The 24,168-nt window shown below is 49.8% G+C and overlaps 1 protein-coding gene across 3 annotated transcripts in view; it reads right to left on the minus strand.

Moving 5' to 3' along the window:
* The window catches only part of GABRP (gamma-aminobutyric acid type A receptor subunit pi), a 65,006-nt gene that overhangs the window by 21,271 nt on the left and 19,567 nt on the right, over positions 1–24,168 (minus strand). Inside the window, exons 2-7 of one of the 3 annotated variants that reach the window (XM_070517101.1) lie at positions 23,810–24,115; positions 16,354–16,585; positions 15,612–15,747; positions 7,868–8,238; positions 2,749–2,849; positions 2,172–2,290 (exon numbers count right to left, since the gene is read on the minus strand). In XM_070517101.1, coding sequence (XP_070373202.1) covers positions 2,172–2,290; positions 2,749–2,801 — 172 coding nt within the window. In that variant the 5' untranslated portion in view covers positions 2,802–2,849; positions 7,868–8,238; positions 15,612–15,747; positions 16,354–16,585; positions 23,810–24,115. Of the gene's footprint in view, positions 1–2,171; positions 2,291–2,748; positions 2,850–7,448; positions 7,535–7,867; positions 8,239–15,611; positions 15,748–16,353; positions 16,586–23,809; positions 24,116–24,168 lie in introns of those variants that run through there. The other 2 variants (XM_070517102.1, XM_014850873.3) reach the window with 2 other exon arrangements.

Genomic DNA, 24,168 nt, shown 5'->3' on the forward strand with positions numbered 1-24,168 from the left:
TTAGGAGGCAGAGTGCCAAAGCCACATAATAAGAGGTTGTGCGTTGTGCCTTCCCCTCTTTTTGACTGAAGACCCCTTGCCCTATTTTCACTCCAGGTGGTTCTGGGCCTCACGTCCCCTTGGGTCCACCCAGGTTCAGAATGAGCATCTTGCCTGAGGACCCTGCATCTCGTTGGCCAGTGAGCAGGCAACAAGAAGGGCAGTGTCCTGGCTTAACTGTTTGGGATTTCAGAGGCAGAGGAATTGCTGGATGGACCTAACCAGGGGGTGCAGACTCACATGCCGGTTGTTAGTGTTCAACGAGGCCTGGGGAAACCAGGGGAGGTTGAAGCTCCCTCAGTCCCTTAACATGAGGACCTCAAATCCGAATTGTTTGGCCACAAAAATGCATCTCTCAGATCTCCAACTGAGCGGGTGTGGTTGGCCGAGGGCCCCAGCTGCTATGCTCTGAACTCTGTCATCACACCTGCTCTGGGGCCACACTTCCCATGGCCTGCGCCCTACCAGTGACTGAACACAGCAGGGACACTAAGGCAGGCCTGCTCTTTGGAGGCACAGAGATGAGACACTCCTCTGATGGCAACTTTGGCTCAAGGACTGCTGGTGGCCTTTCCAAACACACTTAGAACTGCGCTGCCCACCAAGCCCTCCACCCAGCCTGCTTCCCTCCCTCTCTCCTTCTCTCTCCTATCCGGGGCCAGATCTGCATCGCAGTCAGACAGCTCTCCAGCTTCCCTCTTTCCTGCCGCATATCCCTCACATTTACAGCCCCAGTAAAGATATTGCGCTGACAATCCCCTCCCGGTGTCTGCTCCTCAGAGGACCTGGACTAACCCACTGAGCCTCGATCTGACCAGAGACTTTTACCATCTGAAGGGAGGAGCTGGAAGGAAGAAGGATTAAAATGGACTGAACCCTGAGGATGTGGCAGGCACCACGCTTCACGTCTACATACTTCACCTCATTCGGTCTTCCCTGTGAGTTAGACAACATGTCCCCATTTTACAGAAAGGGGAAATGAGGCTCAGAAGCCAGCATGCCTGTCAGGCAGTAGAGTCAGGAGCCAAACTCAGGTTTGCTTAGCTCCAAGGCTCCTTCTACTACTTTCTGCTCTGTGTAAGGGGATGTCAGAGACCACCTGGGTTCAATCTTGCATTTTACAAAGAGAGAGACTGAGACTCTGTGAAGAAGTACACAGTGGTCTCATTCCTTCCCTTCTTGCCTTGTTCTTTCAACAAATATTAATTGACAACTTGCTAGATGTCAAGCACTGAGCTGCTGCTGGGGTTAGTGAGGCAAATAAGGCAAGACTGCCCCAAGAGGCTGCAGCCGAGAGCTGAGACAGACAGAAAATCAGTGACAATGACAGGATCACCAGGTGATGGCTGTGTTTTGGAGGTGTGCTTAAAATAAAGTGTGAAGAAGGGGATGGGGCCTGGAGGAATCAGGGAAGGCTGCTCAGAGGAAGAAGCCTTTGACCTGAAACATGAAGGAAAACTGGCATTTTGTCAGGAATCAAGTTGGAGGAAGCCATTCTTTGCAGGTAAACAGTCTCAGCACAGGCCTGGAGGCCAGAGAAGCCAAGGTGGTCAGGGAGCATTCGGGGCACACCTGCTGGAAGGCACGGGGGAGAGCTGGGGCGGGTGAGACGGGCAGACAGATAGAGGCTGGGCTGGGCAGGGCCTGGCATGCCGTGCAAGGGGCTTTGGACTCTATGCTGAGGATGCTGGGATGCAGGCAGGTATTTTGAGCAGGCAAAGGACCCAGACGGGTCACCCAGGTGGAGGAGTGGGGCTTAGCTTTCAGGGCACAGCCTGGAGGCGGGAAGACCAGATGGACTAGAGCTGGTGAGACATGGTGAGTTCCTTGAACTATGACACTGGCAGCGGAGGCGGATGGAAGACAGCGTGTGAGAGGTTGTCTGGGGGCCCTGGTAACCATTTCAATGGGGAAGAGTGTTTCTTTATTTACAGAGAAAGGTGGAGAAGGAAAGGGCTTTCTCCAAGCAGCATGAAAAATCATTGCCAGCAGTCCTCATCCATCATCGCCAATCCATAACAGGCTGCAGATCAGAAAATGGGGTCCACTCAAACCTCCTGAAACCCTCCTCTGCACGTTGCCTCTGTTCCTGTCCTTTTGAACTGATGTCCTGGACGAAAAGGATGACCTACCGCCAAAATTGGGCCGGAGAAATTTGTTATATCCTGCTGTGAGATTCTCAAAGCCAGGCAGGGAGAGCTTGTCGCTTCTGCCGACCTCGATGTTGAACCGATTCCCCTGGACGCACATCCTGGAAAAGAAAATGGATTTTGGTGCCCATGCTTGTTTACGTGTGAATAAATGTGTGTGCATAAACTTGAGCTTGTGTTTGCATGCATGCGTGTATGTGCCCACGTACCAGTGATGACTTTCCCAAGAACAAACCTCTAATTTTCAGCTGCTGAATTAGTATGTCCCTATCCCACTCCATTTTATTACTCATTCGCCATACATCAGAATGTGGTAATTTGGACTCTCCAAGTGTCTTCCCAAAAAACACATGGGGTTCATCCACCTATGACCATTTTGGAAGCTTGAGATGTCCAGATAGAATAAATGGCAGGAAGTTGCATTGTCCGGGGGTGCCAGGGAGGTGAATGGACTAGGTTTTGCCTCCCCACTGTGAGCAGGAAGAGCTGCCTGCCTCCCACCGCATGCGCATGCACAAAGCAGTTCAGACCAGGGCCCTTGTCAGGTAGCAGAGCTCACCTTCCAGTGAAGAGACCCAGACACATGAAGGTCAAGTGGAGACTGTATCTCATGTTGAGGAGCTGCTTGCGCAGATAGGGGCCGACGTAGGAATCAGTCACCTGGGGAAACAGATGGGGCAGGTGGGAGGCAGACAACCCAGAAGGCTCCCCTCCTCCCAGCCCAGGTTCTCTGTCCTGGGGGTCATCAGTCGCAGCATGTTCTCAAAAGGCATGAGGAGCAGCCTCTCTCCACACCTTCCGGTTACTGCTCCTGCTCCCTGCATGCCATCCAGAAGGACTTCATTTTGGGAGATCACATTTTAAATCCAACCCAAATAAAGGCCGAGACTTTGTTTAGAGAGTGGCTCACCAGCACCAGAAATGCAGCTGGTCCATCCTGGGCTGCGTATTTGGAGAACCCCAAGACTATTCTCACCCTGTCCTTGACCTGACTTTGCCAGGAAGGACACCCCCAACTATATACTCACCCGACCGTGCCATTTATCAGAGGGTCTAGCCCACTAAGCAGGTCTTCTAGACAAGAAATGAAAACTTCCTGAGAACCTTCCATGTATCAGGGAATGTGTTAGGTACTTTCCCACAGATCTTCTCATTCGAGCCGCATGATGCCCTTGAGGTGGGCGGGTTAATCCCTGTACTGCGATGAGGAAGTAGAGGCTCCTGGGAAGGTCATCGTGCTAGTGAATGTCAGAGGAGACGTTGAATGCAGGGCTGGCAGCCTCGCCACCCAGTGACACTGGCTGCTCTCCCAACCTCCCAGACCTGCTCCCTGGGGCTCCCAGACATTCAGCTGGTGTGAGTGAGCATCGTGTATGCATGAGGACTGTCAGGATAGGCACAGCCCTGGGGCCCTCCTCAGGTTTGGGAGCTGTTGTTGGCCTGCCCTTTGAGAGAACAGCAGGCAGGCAGGCTGGCGAGCCTGTGACTGCAGAGTAGGTCACACTGACAGCAGAGTAGGATTTCTTGGGCGGGCCTCATCAGGGCCCCAACCCTACCCAGGTAGGCCCAGGACACACTATACCCACCCGCCTCTGTGAACCAGGCCACTTTCTACATTGTAAACATTCTGGGGCTTAGGGTGCGATTCAGCCATTAATTAGCTAATATTACTTTACTTACAAAACAACAAGTGCTCGTTGTAGAAATGAAAACAAGATAGAAATGTATAAAGTTAAAAGTGTAAGTCCCAGCGAGGTATCAGTGTAGGTTCATCGATTTAACAAATGTTCCACTCTGGTGGGGGCTGTACCCTATGCGTGGGGGGATCAATTTTGCTGTGAACTTAAAACTTTTCTAAAAAACAAAGTCTATTAAAAAAAAGTGCAGGGGCCGGCCCTGTGGCTGAGTGGGTAAGTTTGCATGATCCACTTCAGTGGCCCAGGGTTTCACTGGTTTGGATCCTGGGCGCAGACACGGCACCACTCATCAAGCCATGCTGAGGTGGCATCCCATGTGGCATAACCAGAAGGACCTACAACTAGAATACACAACTATGTACCAGGGGGCTTTGAGGAGAAGGAGAAAAAAAAAGAAGACGATTGGCAACAGATGTTAGCTCAGGTGCCAATCTTTAAAAAAAAGTCTAAAGTCTTCCCTCACTTCTCTCCAGCCTCCTGCCTCTGAGAGAACAATGGTTAACAGTTGTTTCCACACATATAATTGTATACACACACATCTTTGAATGAAGAAAAAGATTTAAAAGCAAAATTGGGGTGATAGCATGCATATCTTTTTGCTATTTACATTTTTTCACTTAACAATAATAATAGCAAATATTTATTGAATACTTAATGCATGCTTGCACTGTGCTAAGAACCTCTGGAATCCTCACAACTTTTCGAAGTAGTTACTACCATTCTCCTCATTTTACAAATGAAAAATTCTGAGGCTTAGAGAGGATAAGAAACAGTCCCAAGGTTACATAGGGAGTGAGCGGCAGAATCGAATCCAGACAAGCTGACCCAAGCACTTTTAATCACTGCACCATGACACATGCTCTCCCAATGTCAGTGACACCTTTCCATGTCACTTCCTATAGATGTGCCTCATTCTTTCTAATGGCTGCAAGATATTTCATAAGATCAATGTACCAACATTTATGTAATATGTGTCCAATTTATGGACACTAAGTTATTCCTAAAACTTTTTTTTTTTTTTGGTGAGGAAGACTGGTCCTGAGCTAACATCTGTTGCCAATCTTCCTCTTTTTGCTTCAGGAAGATTGTCCCTGAGCTAACATCTGTGGCAATCTTCCTCTATTCATTTATTTTTTTTTTTTGAGGAAGATTAGCCCTGAGCTAACATCTGTGCCCATCTTCCTCTAGTTTATATGTGGGATGCCTGCCACAGCATGGCTTGGCAAGTGGTGCATAGGTCTGCACCTGGGATCTGAACTGGTGACCCCCGGGCCACCGAAGCAGAATGTGTGAACTTAACGGTTGCACCATTGGGCCGGCCCCTTCAATCTTACTCTATTTTGTATGTGGGACGCCACCACAGCATGGCTTGATGAGTGATGTGTAGGTCTGTGCCTGGGATCTGAACCTGTGAACCCTGGGCCATCAAAGCAGAGCACGTGAACTTTAACCACTACGCCACTGGGCTGGCCCCTCCAAATTTTTACTGTTACAAAATCAGCAATGAGCAGCTTTGCACACATATAAGCTCCTGTAATTCTGCACTCTGCCATTTGTCTCTACTTCAGCCCTTCCTTCTCACTCATCAAAAATACCAGCTATGAAATCAGCATTATCAATTCACTAACGATCACACACAAACTTTCTCCCTTTAGTCCACCTCCCCAGTCTCTGTCCTTCCCCCTGTCCCCAGCATCAAGTTGAAGAGGGTCCCTGGAGAGACTCCCATGCACTCCATCCCTTCATTCAATTTCCCCAAGGCTTCACGAGCTCCCGCTATGAGTCAGACATGTGTGAGGCATCCCCAGAGCACCGATCTAGTAGGGGAGAGAGGAGTGTAAGCAGTGAAAGAACACAATGTTCCCTGTGCCTATTCTACGGCAGGGGCCAAGGTAAAGGGCACACGGTGTGCAAAGGCAGTGAGTGGTCAGCTCCATTGCGGAAGGGTGGGACACGGCCAGGAGGAACGGCATTGAGAAGGTCTTCGGATTCTTGAAGAGTGTTTTTGCATTTGCCAAGTGAACAAAGGAGGGCAGGACCTTCTGGATGTTGCACAAAGATGTGAAGGCTTGCCTATGGACGCTCTGCCACCCACTCTGCTTAGTCTCTCCCCCAGCCCATGGCCATCTGTGACTTCTTCCTAGTTTGGCCTGAATCAGCTCCATTCTCATTTTGGGATATTCCTCAATTCTTCCCCCTCCTATAGGAAACTGCCCTTGATGAAGTAAGCTGGGGAACAATCTAGTCTTCAGTTCTGAGACTCCTACTGAATTGTGTTTTCCCTGTGGCCAACCCCATGTTAAAAAGTGGGCACATCTGGGCTCTGGACCTCTGAATCTTCTCCAAGGAAGAAGCTTTGCCCGGGCTAGACCTGGAAATGCGATCCCATCCCAGGCTGCTTGCTCTGCTTAGGTTGCTGAGACATCTCATCTTATAATGAAAGAAAAGAGAAGTGGAGAAATCCCTCTGAATGCCTCCTGGGTGCTAGGTGCCATGCTAAGTGCTTCATCTCATTTAACTCTCATGACCAGCTGGCCCGGTAGGTGTTAATGTCTAGGGCTGACTCTCAGATTGGCGGAGAGATTTGGCTGAGGCCACATAGCGATTCAGTGCTCGTGATCTGAAACTAGGTCTTCCAAGCCCCTGTTCTTTGCACTGCGTCTGGGAAGAGGGCCTCCAGCTCCACAAGCTGAACTGGACTCCACTGGGCTCTGGTCCTTCTTACACCAAAGCCATCCCTGGGATGCAGTGCTGCATCCGTGTACCAAGCAGCAAGTGCAGCTGGTGCCTTCTCCCCATGCGGCAGAGGAGCCAACCATTAAGTGATGACTTGTGTATCCACCTGCCTGAATAGCGGCTCTGGCCACATGAATATAAACACTGATGCAAACACTGGGAATCGCATTAGGCAGAGCCGTGCACTGAGCCACCAGAGGGCAGTGCCCTGACGGTTGTCCCTGCAGCCACAACTCAGATTCTGGCTGGAACCATCCAGCCTTTTGCACCTGCAGGAACATGGTTCTCAGGAGGTCCCTGGAGCCTCCTGAGCAGGGCAGCCTATGGAATCTTACCCTACTCTGAAGGGACCTCTGCCATGATCCCCCCCTTTACCGGTGGAAGAGAGCTTGAAATTTAGATTCAGACACACTTGGGTCATTTATGCTCTCAGAGCCTCAGTTTTCCATCTGACAAATGGGAGTAGAAAGCACTCCGTAAACAGTTTTCACTGACCTGTCCCTTCTGTGTCTTCCATGGGGACTTCAGTGATCCCACTATGACTATGAGAACCCAAAGCTCAAGCTCTTTCTAGTACACCTCATGCTGCCACCCAGGGTGTGCACGGACCACGGTGTCATTTTGAGGGCATCAGTTTGGCACCACCTCAGGAAGGACAGGGTCAGACACAGGATCATCTTTTTCTGGACTCGCTCTGAGAAGCAGAGGTAATTCCAATACATGTGGGTTTCCACTCCTGTTGCCAGAATCTCCATCACATAAATACTGTGACCCCCAAACTTGTCCCACTCTACTCCTTCCTCCTCAGGCACTGTTTCCCCCTCACCAGTCACTTCTGCATCATTTGCTGGGAAGCAGGAGAGGAGCCAGAATTACGCTGAGGTGGGGGAGGCATGATCGCCATGGGTCCTCCTTAAAAAAATCACAGAAAATGAAGTTGTGCGGTGTGAGCCCTGCTTGGCAGCACAGAGAGGAATACCTGTGGCTCTAGTGTCAGACGGGAGCTCTAATCTTGGCTCTGCACTTGCTCTGAGACAGGGTTACTTCTCCCTGAGGTTTAGTTTTCTCCACTGTAAAATGGGACAGTAATCCACAGCTCTTCAGACAAGGGTGAGACCTGATACAAAGAAGGTGCTCAGCAATTCAGGCCCCGTGCCCTTCTCGCAGTCCCAGCAGGGCTTGTACTTGCCACTCTGCTTCCCTCTCCTCCCTCCAAGCGCTAGGAGGCACCAGCAATTCCCTTACCAGACGGCTGCCGAGGCTCTGTTACAGCAGGTTCTTCGGGCCTTCAGGCCGGGCTTTCACGCTGGGCATGGGCTTCTGGGTCCTGGAGATCCTCCCCATCCTCAGCCCTGAGCCCTCGGATGCCAGCACAGCCACTCTCTCATGGAGCGGCTCTCTCTGTGGGGAAGACGGAGCTGCAGGACCGGCTAAGCAGACTGGTGGGCGGAGCCTCTCGCAGCTCCTCCTCTGGGTGGAGCTCCGGCCTGGTCCGGTGTGTCTGTGGGAATCGCCCGGCTCCTACCATGGCTCTCGGCTGCCAGGGGTTTGAGTCTGAGTTGCAGTCTCAGTCATGCTCCTGAACCCAGCCAGAAAACACTCTTGAGATCAAAGACCTATTAAAGTCAAACAAAGCTGGTGACCCACCCATCACACCTGGAAGATGACTCTCAGGTTCTGAATTTGGAGGACACCCCTCTATCCTGGTATAATGGAAGGGGAGTTAGCAGTATGTATGACCTTGGGCAAGCCACTTCATTCACCTCCCTAGTCCTCAGCTTCCCATCCATAAGATAGAACTTGACCATTTCTAAAATCCTGATTCCTGGTTGTGCATTTTAACAGCATCTTTGGGATCAACAGAAAGCCAAACTATGTAAAAGGAGACTTGCAGATCCCGGGATATCGTGCTTCCTTCTGGGCTGGGAAGTTTCAAAAAGAGACCTAGGAGCCAGGAGAATGGAGGATAGAGGCTGAGCAGGCCAACCTAGGAAGAGGTGGGAGAGACTCTGGGAGAAATTTGGCTAGATTTCTAGATTCACCTCCTTCCCCATCCCTAATCCCCACTCTCACATGCAGCGTTCTTTAACTCCCTGCAAAGGCCCTTTAGGAGCATCCTTCCAGCATGGCCAGTCCAACCTCCTAACAGAAGTGCTTCAACAGTGTTTGCTGAGCCCTGAGTCCTCCCTGTCACCAAAGCCAGGGGCCCGAAACTCACTCCTGGCTCCCGCTCCATGGGAGGGCACGAGGAATTCCCTGGAGGCTTGTCTTTGCACCCTGGGAGAGCTGGGAGCCAGGGAGGGAGTCCGATGGAGGTGCCCAGGAGAGAGCTGTGTCTGTGACAATACGCTCCAAGGCACCTTCTACCCTCCTGACATCATGGCCAAGCTCCCACCCAGCCTCCCACCAGTCTTGGAGGTGGGGACGGGGGAGACAGGGAGAGAAGTAGGAGAGGGAGTGAAGGGAGCTGCAGAAAGTAAAAGGGGGTAGGAAGGAGGTGTGGGCCTCAGTGTACAATGCCCCACAGATGCCTTTGTCTCCCAACTGGTTTCCTTAGTGTGCCCCTGGAGCCTCGCCAGCCTTGGAAACATTTCTGTGCTGGTTGGTAGGGAGTAGGCGCCTGAAGAGAAAGCTCTATGATTTCTCCTGAGAGGCCTCACTTTCACCTGGGAACCTTGAGGGCGGCTGGAACAGGAATGGCTGAGGAGCCGGTTTCAGGTTCTCAACGAATGGAAAGTGGTTTGGGGCTTTTCTCAGAATTTCCAAGATGTTCTCACATAAAACAAAGGCTCCAAAGTAACAAAGACAATTCAGAGCTGGGGAGTGGGGGTGGGAGAGGGCCGTGTCCTCTGACTCAGGTACAGTGAGACAAAGAACACAGGCCGGCTAGCTGGGTGACTTTGGGCAAGTTACTCAGCCTCTCTGGATCTCAGGTTTCTTTATCTGACAAATGGGGATGATCATTCCTCACAGCACTGCTGCAAGAATTCAGCAATGACAGGTGCGATAGCATATCTGAAACCATCTGGCATATTGCTCCTGGCACATTGTAGGTGCTCAATAAAATGTTCTTTTTATCCTGATGTTGTTACTATTTTCTCCTGTTTGTACTTATCTGTCCAATCCTCCATCCATCTAAAGTACCTATCTATCTATCTATCATCTGTATTTGTCATTAATCTATCATCTCTATCTCTATCATTAATCCATCGTCTATTATCTATCATCTATCTACCTACCTACCCATCTATCCTGTGTTTAATCTTCCCAGTCAGATGGTTAGTGCTTTCACTGCATGTGTTTATATTGTATTCTGTGTAAGCATTCAGTAGATATGTTAATAGACTGATTTTACTGTGGGTCAGGGCAAGCCCCACCTCAAGTTAATAAAGTAGGTAGGATAAGGCGTCTTATCTACAACCTTCAAACAGTGCTTCAATCTAGTGCCAACTTTTTCTTTGATTTCTTTCAGATCAATTAAAGAAATGCCCACAGTGAGGAGTTTCAGGGAAGGCCGGCTCTTCTCCAGTGGTCCTGGACAGCCTTGCTCCTTGGCTCCAGAACCCCCAGGGCTTCTGCACCATCCCGACCACCTAATTTCCACGCGTGACCTCTAGTCTCAGGATGCCTGAGGTCAGTGGTATTTCAGGATGCTCAGCTATGCGGACACACTGCCCACGCGTTACTCATCTTGGAGTCCACCTCCTACACCACACGGCTACACACCCTCCTAGAATGTGTCCCAGAAAAACACAAGCCAGAGTGAGTGAGTAAGCTCTGCCCGGTGCCTCGATCACCGTGCATACAGGACACTAAGAAGTCATAATGATACTATGCATTTATACAGTGATTTGAAGTTTTCAGAGCCTTTTTCACGTGCCTGTGCCTTGTCTTATTTGAGCCACATAATGATCCTGTGAAGCAGGCAGGATTTGTTCCTTTGTTCTCATTTTGCAGATGAGGAAGCTGTGCCCACAGTCATACAGCTGCTTGGAAGTAGAGCGAGTGTGGACTGGAACCCAGGTCTTAGGATTCCAAGTCAGCTGCTTACCTCACATGTTCATTTACTACTGGTGAGGAGTACAGAGGAACAGAGGTCAAGTGACACAGGGGACAGAGACAGCCTTTGGAGCTTCCCTAGCCTGGGAGGCCATGGTGGGACACAGCCACCCAGCACCTGAGCTTCCCAGAAAATGCTTTCTGTCAGACTGGATACCCCGGGGACCTGCAATCCCAGCTGGAAACTCTAGGTAACCTTGACCCCCTAATTCTCCCTCCCTCCCATCAATATGTGATGCACCGCCACCCCAGACACCTTCTCATTCATTTCATCTGCCGGTGCCTGACTCAGCATCTCCTCATCTTGGAGACCTGGGCCTCCAAAAAGAGGAGATGTGCCAGGCCCTGTGCAAGGTGAGGATCTGGGGTGTGGGAAGAAAATATGAGAACTTCTATGGCTTCGAACAATAGGAAAGATGTTGCACTTTCCTAGTATTTACTACGTGGATGGATACTGGCCGCTCACTGCTCTGTTGGTGAGACCGTCCAAGGTCACATATGGAGGTCACGTACGGACAGGCCGGGCCACATTAGCCTGAGGATGGAGCAGGGGCTTTAAACAGAGAGGGCTTCCCCCCACTCCTTTGCTTTCAGTGTAACTTGACCTTCTGCAGTGCATGTGAGCCAGGTTAAATGGATTTATGATTTGTTTTCACTATGTTAACCATAAAGAAATGGACACATGGCTTAAAAATGAGCCCTGCAAAAAGAAACCACTGGGAAAAGATAGCACTAATAACGGGAACAGAAACAAACAAGAAAATGGTAGTGTTGACCCTTCACCTATCTCAAGCCTAACCTATATAAACATCTTTCAAATGAAGAGTTTTAGTGGTTTTCAAAGCTTTTAGTTAAAACCATAAAAAATGTAATTGACGAGCTTGTAAGAATAATTGACTGACATCAGAGAAGATGGAAAGTTACCAGCTGCATTTAAACAAAAGCCTTTGTACAATTGGTAAGACTGAAAAATTAATATTTTAGTAAGCACAGCCAATGTAGCTCTTTTTCCGTTTGGATCTGTGCACCTAGTGAGGTCTTTTTTTTCCAATTCTGAAAGCTATTAGAACCAAGTATCAAAATAATTTGAACTTAAACCCAGACCTTCTAAATATTGAACTGCAAAATCTTAGTATGAAGATAACACAAACATAATCAAACGTATCAACCACATTGGAATCACAACAAATATCAGTATTCATAATAATTCCTTTCAGCGAAAGTTTTTTTTTGTATGGTTAAGAAAAACAAAAGCTTAAAAAGTAGTGTTATTTCATCTTTATCTCATCCATTTAAATGCCTCTTTTTGTCTGTGTCTTCCCATGATATTGTGATTTATAATAAGAAATACATATTTGATCTTCATGCTTGTTCCTGGTACAAGGTTCCTAAAACCCTTGGAATTTCCTAAGTGACAAGAGCGATCAAGGTGTTTTTTGTTATGTTAATGAGGTAACTTTGGAAAGCCCCAGGGAGGGCAGAGGGGCTGGAGGTTGAATCAGTCATCAACGGCTAACGCTTTAATCAATCATGCTTAAGTAATAAAGCCTCCATAAAACCCAAAAGGACGGGGTTCAGAGAGCTTCTGGGGTGGTGCACACACGGAGAGTGCATGAAGCTCCGCGCCCTTTCCCCACACCTTGCCCTCTGCGTCTCTTCCAAATCTGGCTGCTCCTGACTTATATCCCTTTATAATAAACTGGTAATCTAGTAAGGAAAATGTTCCTCTGAGGCCTGTGAGTGGCTCTAGCAAATTAATTGAACCCAAAGAGGTGGTTGTTGGAACCTATGATCTTTGTGATTGGCATCTGAAGTGTGTGTGTTGGGGGGCAGTCTTGTAGGACTGAGCCGTAGCTGTAACCGTGGGATCTGGTGCTGTGTCCAGGTAGATAGTGTCAGAACTGAGTTGAATTGTAGGACATCCAGCTGGCATCAGAGTTGCTTGTTGGTGTGGGGAAAAAACCCACACATCGGAATTGGGTGCAGAATTGTTACTTACACACATACTATATTAGGATATAAGACATGTATAAGTTTCTAAGCAAATAAATGTATGTATATTAGGCTATGGGATCAAAAAAGTGTGGAGACGGTGGGACAGGCTACTGAGGAAGTTCCTGGCTGTCCTTTCAGCTTCCAGTTGTATTTTGTCTACCACATGTTACCAGACTGATCTTTGTAAAGACCCAGAGGGGAACAAATGACAACTCTGATTTCTGCTCTCTGTTGAGCCCCCAACTCCTACAAAGACTGTCAGCCCTAAATGCCTTCAGGGGCATTTACCTTGCTGTTAAGGTAGGTGAGTAGGTAACGACGTAAGAAGAGGGCTGAGTGTAAGGCACAGTGGAACCATGGCAAACAAGAGAGTTCTTTGCCTAAAAACATAACAATTTAAAAATTTTAAACCCTAGACAGGCAAAAGAATGCTGTGGCCTGGATCCCACTTGTGGGCTGTGATGGGGTTCAGGGCAGGCCGCCCCAAGATGCACCACTCTGGCATGTGGACTATTTCGAGCTGCAGACAATAAAGGCTCAGACTCAGCAAGAAATTTGACCTTTCCCCCCAACTGCCTAAAAGAAATTTGAAATAAAGGCCTGTCCCCAGACGGGTCATCACCATAGATAACTTTGGGTTCCGGTAGACTGGGAGGATCCTTGCTAAGCCCACTCTTATCAAAGTTCTATTTACCAAACATTTGCTTTTCCATTTCCATGTGAGTTGCCTTCCTCCCCTTTGAAGACCCAAACCATGACCCTAAATGTCCTCCTTGTCTGTAGCTGGAAATGCTTAACGAGGCAGCCTCGGCCAGTTGGCTGAGTTGCTTAGTTTGCCTGAGCCTCTCCCATGTATACATGCTATAAAGCTTTGTTTAATTTTCTCCTGTTATTCTGTCTCATGTGAATTTAATTCGTTGTCCAGCAGAAGGACCCAGAGCGGGTAAAGGAAATGTCTTCCTCCCCTTCAGCTGGCACTTGTAACCCCTGAACAGGTCAAGGCTGACCTTGGGAAACACCATCTACCTCTCCAGAGATGTCTCTTGCTGCTTCCTCCCCAACGCTGCCTACATTGTGGTCATGGCTAATTTGCGCTGAGCTTTGCCCTCTGCTATTCTCTCTTCCTGGCCAAGGAAACCTGATTTAAACAAGCCCGATCCTGATGCCAGCTCCTCTGTGGAGCTCCTCGACTCTCCCTTCCCGGAGCTGCCCTGACACGTTGCTCTCCTTGGGTTTTAATGTTCTCAACACGTCACTGACCTGCCTGTCTCCACCACTAAGCTGAGTGTTCCCGGAGGTCAGATCCTTTGTCTTATTAATTGGCGCTTCCCCAACACCAAGGTCAGTGCCTTGGTCACCAAGTGGGTTCTCAGAAAGTGTGCTGAAGCGATGAATGAATGCAAACAGTGGCACCTGCACACTGGTAACAGTGGAGTATTATTAGCTTTAGTATTTGCTTCTAATTTCTAATAATAATATAGACAGACCTTCTCCTTTCACTCCTTTGCCCTCTCTGCAACCCCCTCAGCTTCAAGGCATAAACTTTCAGACTTTTATGCTTAAAGGACTGGAAGGAAAAGAAATGGCAAGTGGTGAAAGTTCCTTTCCTGGCCATGTCTCTGCAGCAGAGACAGCATGTGGCTAAGGCAGGGGCTTCCACAGCGTGCCTGCGTCAGGACCACCAGAGGTGCTTGTTAAAAATGCACATTCCCGGGCCTCTCTCCGGACCGACTGAATCAGTCTCAAGAAGTGAGGCCTAGGAATCTGAATTTTGATAAGCTCCCCCAGGTAGTTCTTATTCATTCTAACATTTGAGGACTCTTGCTGTAAGGTAGAGCTCCCATTTCATTCATTCATTGATTCAGTGAATCAATATTACTGAATATCTACCCATCCTGCGCCAGGCACGTGCTCCGTGCTACGTGCTGGTGGGATATTGCTGACTCACTCACTGGTCCTTCCTCTTTTAAAGCTCACAGTTTAGAGGTGGAGACAGACAATAAATAAACTTATTCAACTACAACTTGTGATGAGAGCTCTGAAGGAAATAAACAGGCTGTAAAAACAGAGATTAAGAAGGAGGGCTGGCCATCTTAGATAGAGTGACCCTGGAATGTCCCTTTGAGAGGTGATCCCTGGAGGATGGGAAGGAGTTGGCCCTGTGTCAGGAGGGCTGGGGAGGCAGGGTGGGGGTCGGGGAAGAATGCTCAGGGGCTTGGGAACGCTGTGGGAGCCCCTGGTCCGGGGAAGTGAGTCTTGACCGCGTGAGGAGCTGAGAGCCGGCCTCGTGCCTCCTCAGGAGGCTTCTCATCACCAACTCTTGGAAACTGTAATGTCTGCAGTAACATAAACCCTAGGTTAGACTCGGACCCTTCACGTCTCCTGGGTTTCAGCCAGACTCCCACAGTCTGAGAATCCTGGAAGCCGGGGGAGGTCTGCACGCACCCGCCAGCCCTTACTCCTTTGTTCTTGTTCTCTCAATCAGCCTTTTCTTCTGAGCTGCTAAGTCACCGGCACCTTTAGAAGATTGTGCCAGAAAGCTGAGAGTATTAAAGATGTTAGACATTCCTCCCAAGCCGCAAACACAATCGCTGGCACTGTGGGTTCCAGGGCAGGTGAAGGAAGGTGGGCTGGACTGACCGGGAAACAGGCTGAGTCCCTCCTGAGGGCAGAGCATCCACACCCCTTCCTGTGGACTGGGAACCTGCTCCCAGGAAGGCGGCTGGGTGACGGATTTGTTGCAGAGGGTGTGCTATACCAGCAACGGAGCTTCAGAGCCAGAGGAGGGCAAGCGCCTCACCAGGCCTCCGCCCTCACTTTCCTGGAAAGAACTCATGTCCAGCATCCCCAACCTTACCATATTCTCTCCACTCAAAACAGAAACAAAAAACAAAGCCTTAAGGTCATTGCCAGAGGGTCGGGCTATACACATTACCTTTATTTGTCAAATGATTCCCCGGTCAGTTTCGGGCACTCCTTGAATCCAGATATTCCTCTGCATTAACAACGTTGCCTTTGTTCCAGAGTCCGGTGGGGCCTCTCATTGCTCTGAAGGGACCCAGAATACGGTGCTGTGGCACAAAAATTATTTTGAACAGAAGGCATTTGAGTTCCTGAAATCGCTTACCTGCCTAAAAGCATTGCTTCCCAAAAGAACTAAAAAACTCAGTTGTCATAAAGCCCTTCCCACCCCTCCAGCTGCCACAACAATCAGGAAAGACTGATTCTTATCACTAGAGATGAGAAGTCTCCACCTCGCACCTAAACAGACACTGTCACCAAAACTATCATCTCTCCCATCTGTTCTCCTAGGGGTCATTTGTCTGTCCTAAAACTCACTTGTTTTCCCATAAGTGCCCCCCCCCTCCACTTCTAAGAAGTTACTGATTTTTGTAAGTGCCTTTCTCCCTGTCCCCTCCCCCTATTAAGACGGTATATAAGCCTCCAATTTTCACTGCCCCTTCATGTCCCATTTCGTTGTGAACTCTCTACATACTCGAGGAAAATCTGTCTTTTCTCTTGTTAATCTGTCTTTTGCCAGTTTAATTCGAAGACCCTCAAACTCTTACATAAGAGGGTAGAATAAAAGTTTTTTCTCCTCAACAGCTTCATTTCATTTCCCAAGTTGCCCCTGCCCAGCTGGATCCCTGGCCTCTTCCTCAGGAGTCAGGAGGCACCTCTGGCTGAGGGGGCTGAGGTCTGCTTGTCGCCAGGCGATGAAACGTCTCCGGGGAGGCCAGCAGAGCTCAGGGCCCCGGGTCTGGTTCTGGATTAGAAGTTTCAGTTGGAGGCTGAGGAGAATGGAGCACAGGTACTGGCGTCAAAGCTGGTTTCCAGTATCTTGGCTCTGACGATTCCTACTCTGCGATCTTGGCAATCATCTCAGCACTTTGAGCTTCAGTTTTTCATCTGTAAAATGGGGATAACAGTATCTCCTTTGTGGCGTTAGCATACATAGAGTACCTTGTACTATGCCTGGCACACAGGTGGTGCTTAATAAATATTTTTTATCTGTGATTTCAGACCCAGGGCCCTGAATGGCTGGTTGTACCCTCCCTGGAAGCATTTGGTGTTGTAAGATGCTGGCATGGCATCTGGCGCCAGAAACCTACCAGCCTGCGCCTTTAAGGCTGGCGTCCGTGGATGGATTGGCGCAGGGCCGCATTCTCAGAGTCTGCAGCTTCGTGGGCTGGGCTGCTGGGATGGCTCCAGAGCCCTGGAGTACAGACCTCACGTGCTTGGGGTTCACCGTCCCATTCTGGCTTGCCCCCCTCCAGTTTCATTCCCTCTTGTCAATACTTTTCCTGAAATTCTCATACAACCAGATGACTTCTCTGCTTAAAGATCCTTCAGTGGATTTTTTTAAAATAAACCCTTTCAGCATGGCGTTCAAGAGCCTTCCGGATCTGGCCTCAGAGATACCCACTTTCCATCACCCCTCACTCTGCAATCATCCATCCACACTGAACTGTTCACAGTTCTCCAAACGCCCCCAAGTTCCCAATCTCCCCCTCCCTCTCTCCCCCTGACTCCACCTGTCTTTGCACATGCTGTTCCCCTGGCTGGAAAGTCTTTTGTCTTCTCCCTAGTATCCATAGGCCAACCGCAACAGGTCCCTCAGAGGCCTTCCTGTCCCCACAAGGCTTTTTCTCCTCTTCTCTGCTGACCCGTCTCATAGCATCTACCACACCATAAACCACAGAATACATAGTTTGTATTCTTGCCTGCCCCCCATGCCAGAAGATGAGCTGCTAGAGAAATTATTTGCATCCATCCTTAATGCCCAGCATAGAGCTGGATACTTAGCAGGTGTTGAATGAATTAATGAATAGGGGAAAAAATCTGTTCTGTTGGTTCTCTGTCTCCTTGTTGAGCCCTTTCCGGCATGGCTTATTTTATTTAGTAAGAAAACCAAATCTGTCCTTCTTCTCCCAAGCAGTGTCTTTTTCTTCCATCTGTCTCCTTAGGGATCCTCTCCACTGTTCTCCCCTTGTTCTCCTGCCTTGTGCTGTCTGTCTCCTTTCCTGACTTCTCTGTAGGCCTGTGCCTCCAGTTGCGGCTCTGGGCCTCGGCTCACACACCCACAGCCCTGCTCAGAGTCCTCCCAGCTGACCCAGACCTTTTTTCTGATGACCTAGAGTTCCCCTGGGGTCCCCGGTTTGAGATGGGCTGTGGGTCCTGGTTGGCTAGAACTGAGGCCATTGTAAGTTAGGAGGCATTTGCTAGGCCAGGTGGAGCCGACTTGGAGGCCACCCCAGGCCCACGGACAAAAGCAGACTATGGAGCTTTCCATGTGGCCACGACCCCAGATCCTAAAGAGTCATCTCCATTGACCACACTGACTGGAGACTAGAGGAGCCCTCGGGGATTCCCTGGGCATCCCCTTAAATATGTGACCCTGCTCCACCTTCTGCTGGTATCCATTTTGGACTTGAACTTTAGGAACTCAAACTCTCTGACCTCATGTTTGCTTAATTCACTACTTTCCTTGAACCTGGCGACCAGACTGTCTGACCTCTGTCATTCTCTCAGTGAGAGACCATATTCTCACGCATGCTTTCAGTCATTCAACACACACGTTGGGTTGGGCCCTTTGCTAGGCTCTAGATTAGGAGTCAGCAAATGTCTTCAGTAAGGGGCTGATAGTTCATATTTAAGGCTTTGTGACCACATGGCAATTCCTCCGCCCTGATGCTCCAGCACAGAGGAGCCGTAGACAGTACCTGAAATGAATGGGTGAGGTGATGTTCCAGTGAAACCTGATTTACAAAAACTGGCATTGGGCAGGATTTGGCCCACGGCCTGGAGTTCGCTGACCTCTGCCTTAGACAGTTGGTAACTCACGAACTGAGTGTGTACCCGGAGCACTGCCCGCTGCGGGGACTGGGCCCCTTTGAAAATAAGTGTTTTTAAACTAAATTCATTTCTGTAACTTCCCCCACTGAATCAACACCTGTTTCCTCTTTCTAACTTTCTCTTAAATATAAATTCCCATTAGACTTGTTCCCCAAGAACTTCCAATCAACTTTCCTTATTTCTTTCCTTTACCCCCCTCCCTGCCTCCCTGAGGATACGGTCTCAGGGTTGTTACTTCTCTATTCCGTGGACAACCCCTTGCTGGGGCCCTCAGAACTGCCTGCTGGAGTTACTGCAGCTGTGGGATCCTAACCGGGGCAGTTGGACTTCACCCCTGGGCTCTCAAAGTTGGCCCACCCAAGATGGATGGGAAACCGGAACTGGCTTGAGGTGGGAGGAGGCTGTTCCCCTCTTCCCTGGATGTAGATGCCATCACCTTTTTGAGGCCAAGCAACCACTCTTCTCCCATCAGAGAGGCAGAAGATAGCATTGGGCTAATCCATGGTCCCCCCTCTCACAGCACACACCTCCAATCCCTCCCGCTCCCGCCTGAAACCCGCATCCTGTGCTTTGCCTTTGCTTCCGCCACTGTTTTGGAAGGTGTTCATCATTAATTTATTCAAGAGTATTTATCAGGTGACTCTTATGTTCCACGTGCAAAACAGACATGGTCCTTGCCCTTGTGAATATCCAGGTCAGCAAAAGTTTTCTGCAAAAGGACGGATAGTAAATATTTTCAGCTTTGTGGGCCTCATGGTCTCTTACAACTACTCAACTCTGCTGCTGTAATGCAAAAGAAGTCACAGACACTACATAAACAAACGCTCATGGATGTGTTCCAATAAAACTTTATCAAAACCAGACAGGGGGCCGGATTTGATACCACAGGTTGTAGTTTGCCAGCTGTGTCTGTTGTACATTTTGCAACTGTTTCATCCTTGTGCTGTCTAAAAACTATGATTCTGTGAAACATTGACACATGAGAACTAAGTACATGATTCCTTCTGAAAACAAAGTAACACAACACCTTAGGAAAGTATATTTGATGAATAAAAACTAAAATGTTACCCAGTTCAACCAAAACAGAGGTTGGAAGTTTGAGTGGTAGGAGCGAAGGCAGTGGGGGCATGAGTAGGGAAGCGCTGCTGGAGTCTATGTGGGATGGGAGCTGGGGTCCAGGGAAGTTTATAGAAGAGGAGACTTGAGCTGAATCCGAAAGGTAAGTAGGTGTCTGAGGGAGGAAGGGCAATCCCAGGGGAGGGAGCAGTTTGACTATTGGCCTGGGGGCTTGACCCTATAGTCTAGCCTGGCATGGGCAAGCTTGGAGAAATTGGTAGGGTGCTTCAGGGTCGTCTAAATGCTGTGCCCAGGAGTTTGGACTTTATTTTACGGGATCTAGGCAGTGAACACAGGGAAACGGCATGATCAAATCTGTGCTGTAGAAAGATCACTCTGGCAGCTGTTGGGTGGAAAGGTTGGAGTTGGAGAAACCAATGGCAGCGGGCTCAGCTAGGAAACCAGGGCAGCGGTCCAGGCAAGCACTGATGTGGGCCTGAGCGAGTGAGCCTGACCTGGGCCAGAAACTTCCCCATCTGTCCCTCAGCTGTTGAGTATATGATCTCTAAGCCTTGTTTGCTTTGCCCAGGATCCTGGGGAGGGTTCATCTTCCTCAGGGGCCTCAAGATACCGGGAGGACACAACGTGAAGTCAGGGCTGGGTTAGAGGAGCACCATATTCCTAGGGGGTAATGCTGGGAAATGACTGGAGAGCAGTCAGTCTCCAGGAGGGTTATAGGGTGGCTGGAGACACTGAACAGGTCCCCATGGGCAGAGGGTCCCTGAGACACTGAGCCAGGCTGGGATTTTGACCAGCCAGTTAGAACGAGGGTCACTGTTTGGAACTACACAGAACCCTCTGAGTGCCATGTGCAGCCGTCCCGTGGAATCACTGGATGTCACTCCCGGTCTCAGCCACACCGTCTCCTGCCTGGTTTATGTCAACGTCTTGCTGACTGCTTCTGCCCTGACAGCCATGTTTCATATCACAGTGCTCACCTCCCCAGGCTTTCCACCCCCTACCCTGCTCTTTTCTCTTCTCCATATCTTATCTCCTTCTGTCACCCTCCATAATTCAGTCATTTACTGTATTTATTGTTTATTATCTATTGGGCTCCTCCCTATACAACGTAAGCTCCACGCAGGCAGAGGTCTTCATCTACTTTGTTCCCTGATATATGCAAGGGCCTGGCACATAGTATTATGCAAATTTGTTGAATGAACCACAGCGACTCAATGTTGTTGGCATTTTAGGATTCCTGTCTTAGGAAACAGAGAGTCGGGGAGCTGGAATGCCCTGCCCGTGGACACACAGCCAGTGAGTGGCTGACGGCCAAGTCTGTGTCCCCTTCGTCAGGTCCAGCTAAGCCCGGAGCTGAAGTGAGCCGTGTGAGATGGTCTCGGTCTCCCGGCTCCTACTGTCCCTTCCCTCAACTGAACTCCCCTTCTCAGTGTCCTGTTCAGCCTCCCCTCCTCCAGACCAAGGAGGGAGAATCCCTGGCTAAGGAGATCTGCCCTAGTTAGAGCCTGGAGCAAGAAGATGCTATACTTGGCCATGGTGGTGGGGTTTGGCTGAATTTTCTCATGCTCAAGAATATAGAGGTTAGAGACTATTGACCTCGGGTGGGGGTAGTGGAGGTGGGCGGCAGCCAGGGAGGTGATTTGGCAGAGAAGTGAGGTTTGCACAGAGCAGCTGATTCTGGAGGTGCCTTGAAGACCAGGCCCATGAGATTAGAGAAACCAACCCAGCTCATTTTTGCCACAGGCTTCTGGCTTCCTCCCACCCGCCTCTTTCCCTGAATATTGTCAACATGTCACTGCACATGAAGCCTCAGAACGTGGCTTTCTAATCCCTCTACTATGCATTATGCTTTGTGAACATTCGTGCAGCCAGTTCAGGTGTGGCCTTGGCTGTGGCCTTGCCAGACCTCCTCCTGGGCCCTCCCAGAGGTGCGAGCCCATTACTGTTGCCATCTCTCCAAAGGCTGGGGCCCCCGCCTGGAATCCTGAGAGTGCCGAGCCTCCAGGAAGGCCCTTCTAGTGTGGCCCCAATCAACTCCTCATCTTCTCCCCTTCTCCCTTCTCTGCGCTGCTGCCACCACGCCCTAAACGTGCCATGCTCAGTCACATCTCTCTGCCTTTGCACATGCCGTTGTTCCCTCTTCCTGGAACCCTTGCCCTGCTCTCCTCACCCTCTGAACTGAACTGCTCCTCATTCTTCAAGAGCCAGACCCAGGGCTGGCCTCTCCAGGAAGTCTTCCTGCTCGCTGACCCTCTACACAAATACACGGTCACACACGCTCTGTACACAAACATATATATACATACCTTCCATATACACACATGCACCCACACAGTCTGTACACAGGTGCATACGTACACACTTTCCACACACAGACACAGACACACAGGTACACACAAAGGCATAACATGCTTAACACACACACATGCACATACACTGTTCACACATAGACACACACATACGCTTAATAGATACAGATATGTCCATAATCCCTTTCCCCTCCATGTGTACACACACCCATATTCCCTCCAAATGTCCCCACTCACACATACACAGACGTAGCCCTCTCCCCTCCTTCCCACACACATTCCTACAGCCCCAGTTCCCTCTGTCCCCTCCCCCAGACACACACAGCCCCTGCCACGCCCTTCTCTATGCTCTGCGGCACGTTGGGCAGGGCTCTGCTTCAGCAGGTCTTGCGCTGTGCTGTGGTGTGTTCATTCCCCACTCCTCACTCCTTGACGGAGCCCTGTGGGAGCCCCCGTCCCTATGGCGGCGTCTGGCACTCAGCAGGGACTGGGGTTGGCAGTGACTGATGGGGAGGCGCTGAAAGAATCGAAGTGAGCTCCTGGAGGAAGGCGAGGTAGACAGGGGCCCTAGAAATGATTCAGGCCAAGTGTTCTTAACCAGGAGCCTTCAACCTGGCTTCAGTCAAGCTGGGTAGGACAAGGGCATCTTTACTTTGAAAAATAAAATAACAGATACTTTGAAAAAAAATCAACAAACATAAAAGAAACAAAACAATACAACAACTCCTCGGTGAGCACCTTGGTTAAGAGCATCTGGTCAAGACCACTAGCACTCTCATTTTCAGAGAATGTGAAGCGATGGCCCCGGGTCAGGCAGCAGGGTGAGGACCTGAGCTCCGGCTTCGTGGTATTGACTGAGCCAGCTTCACAGAGATATGCAAACACGGTGGAGCTGAGAAAGTGTGCAGGCTCCCAGGATGACAGCTCCATGTCAGTTACTCCGCAAGCACTGTGCATTTGTGGGGATGGGAACCAGTCAAACCTTTGTCTGGGGAGAAGGCCTGGTGTGTAGCGGTGCTTCTCAACCAAGGGCGATTGTGGCCCTGCCATGGACATGTGGCAATCAATGTCTGGGCACACTGTCACAACTGGGGGAGAGGTGCTACTGGTACCTCCTGGGTAGAGGCGGGGGATGCTGCTGAACATCCTACAATGCACGGGCAGCCCCTCCCGACAAAGAATGATCCAGCCTAAAATGTCAATAGTGCCACTCTTGAGAAACGCTGGTGTAGAGAAAAGAACATGGGGTTTTGAAAGAGGTCTGGATCCCAACTCTGCCACTTCCCGACCACGTGACTGGGGACAAGTCATGTGCCCACTGCTTCTGATGCGCAGTTCTCTCATTTATAAAAGGGGATGATTATGCCTGTGACAAAGGGTTATTGTGAGGATCAGAAGTACACGAAGCTCTTTCCTAGCAGAATTCCGGGGCACAGGGCAGGTGTGTGGTAAGTGATGGCCTCCATTCTCCAGCCACGTGGCCTTCCCAAGCCGGCCTCCTGAACTCACAGGAAACGATTTTACCTTTTCCTCTGCCAGGACCTTTCAGGATCTTGCTCCTAGTGTCTCCCTGATCTCTTGCCTTCACAAGTGTCCCTGTCCTCTTACTGGCCTTCCTCTCTTTGAACTCTGGCATGAGATGGGGTTCTGAGCCCATCATCTTCTTCGGGCCCCCACCTTGAATACGCATACATCTCTGCTTGGGTGGCTGTGTTAGCTCTAGATATCAGCTCGTTCCTTAGATATAAGGTCTAGGGCGTGTGTATGTGTGTGCATGCTGGTGTGCACCTGTACTCTTTCCTTTGTTTTTTGAAAGATTGGCCCTGAGCTACCATCTGTCGCCAACTTTCCTTTTTTTTCCTTCTTCTCCCCAAGGCCCCCCAGTACATACTTGTATATTCTAGTTGTAGATCCTTCTGGTTCTGCTATGTGGCACGCTGCCTCAGCATGGCTTGATGAGCGGTGCTAGGTCCATGCCCAGGATCCGAACTGGTGACACCTTGGGCCACTGAAGCAGAGCGCACAAACTTAACCACTCGGCCATCGGGCTGGCCCCTGTACTCTTTCCTAGCTTCTCCTCTAGTGTGATTTTTAGAAAGAAGATGGTAGGGCACGGCATTCGGAGGCACGGCATTCGGCGGCACAGCATTTCATCTCTAAACATGTGTGAATCCACGTCCTTAAGTATGCTCATGATCTAAAAATAATAAGAAAGTCCAAAACAGTAAGTGAAGCTTCCCCGACTTCCCC

Source organism: Equus asinus, chromosome 9 (genome assembly GCF_041296235.1).
Source record: "Equus asinus isolate D_3611 breed Donkey chromosome 9, EquAss-T2T_v2, whole genome shotgun sequence".
Taxonomy (NCBI): domain Eukaryota; kingdom Metazoa; phylum Chordata; class Mammalia; order Perissodactyla; family Equidae; genus Equus; species Equus asinus.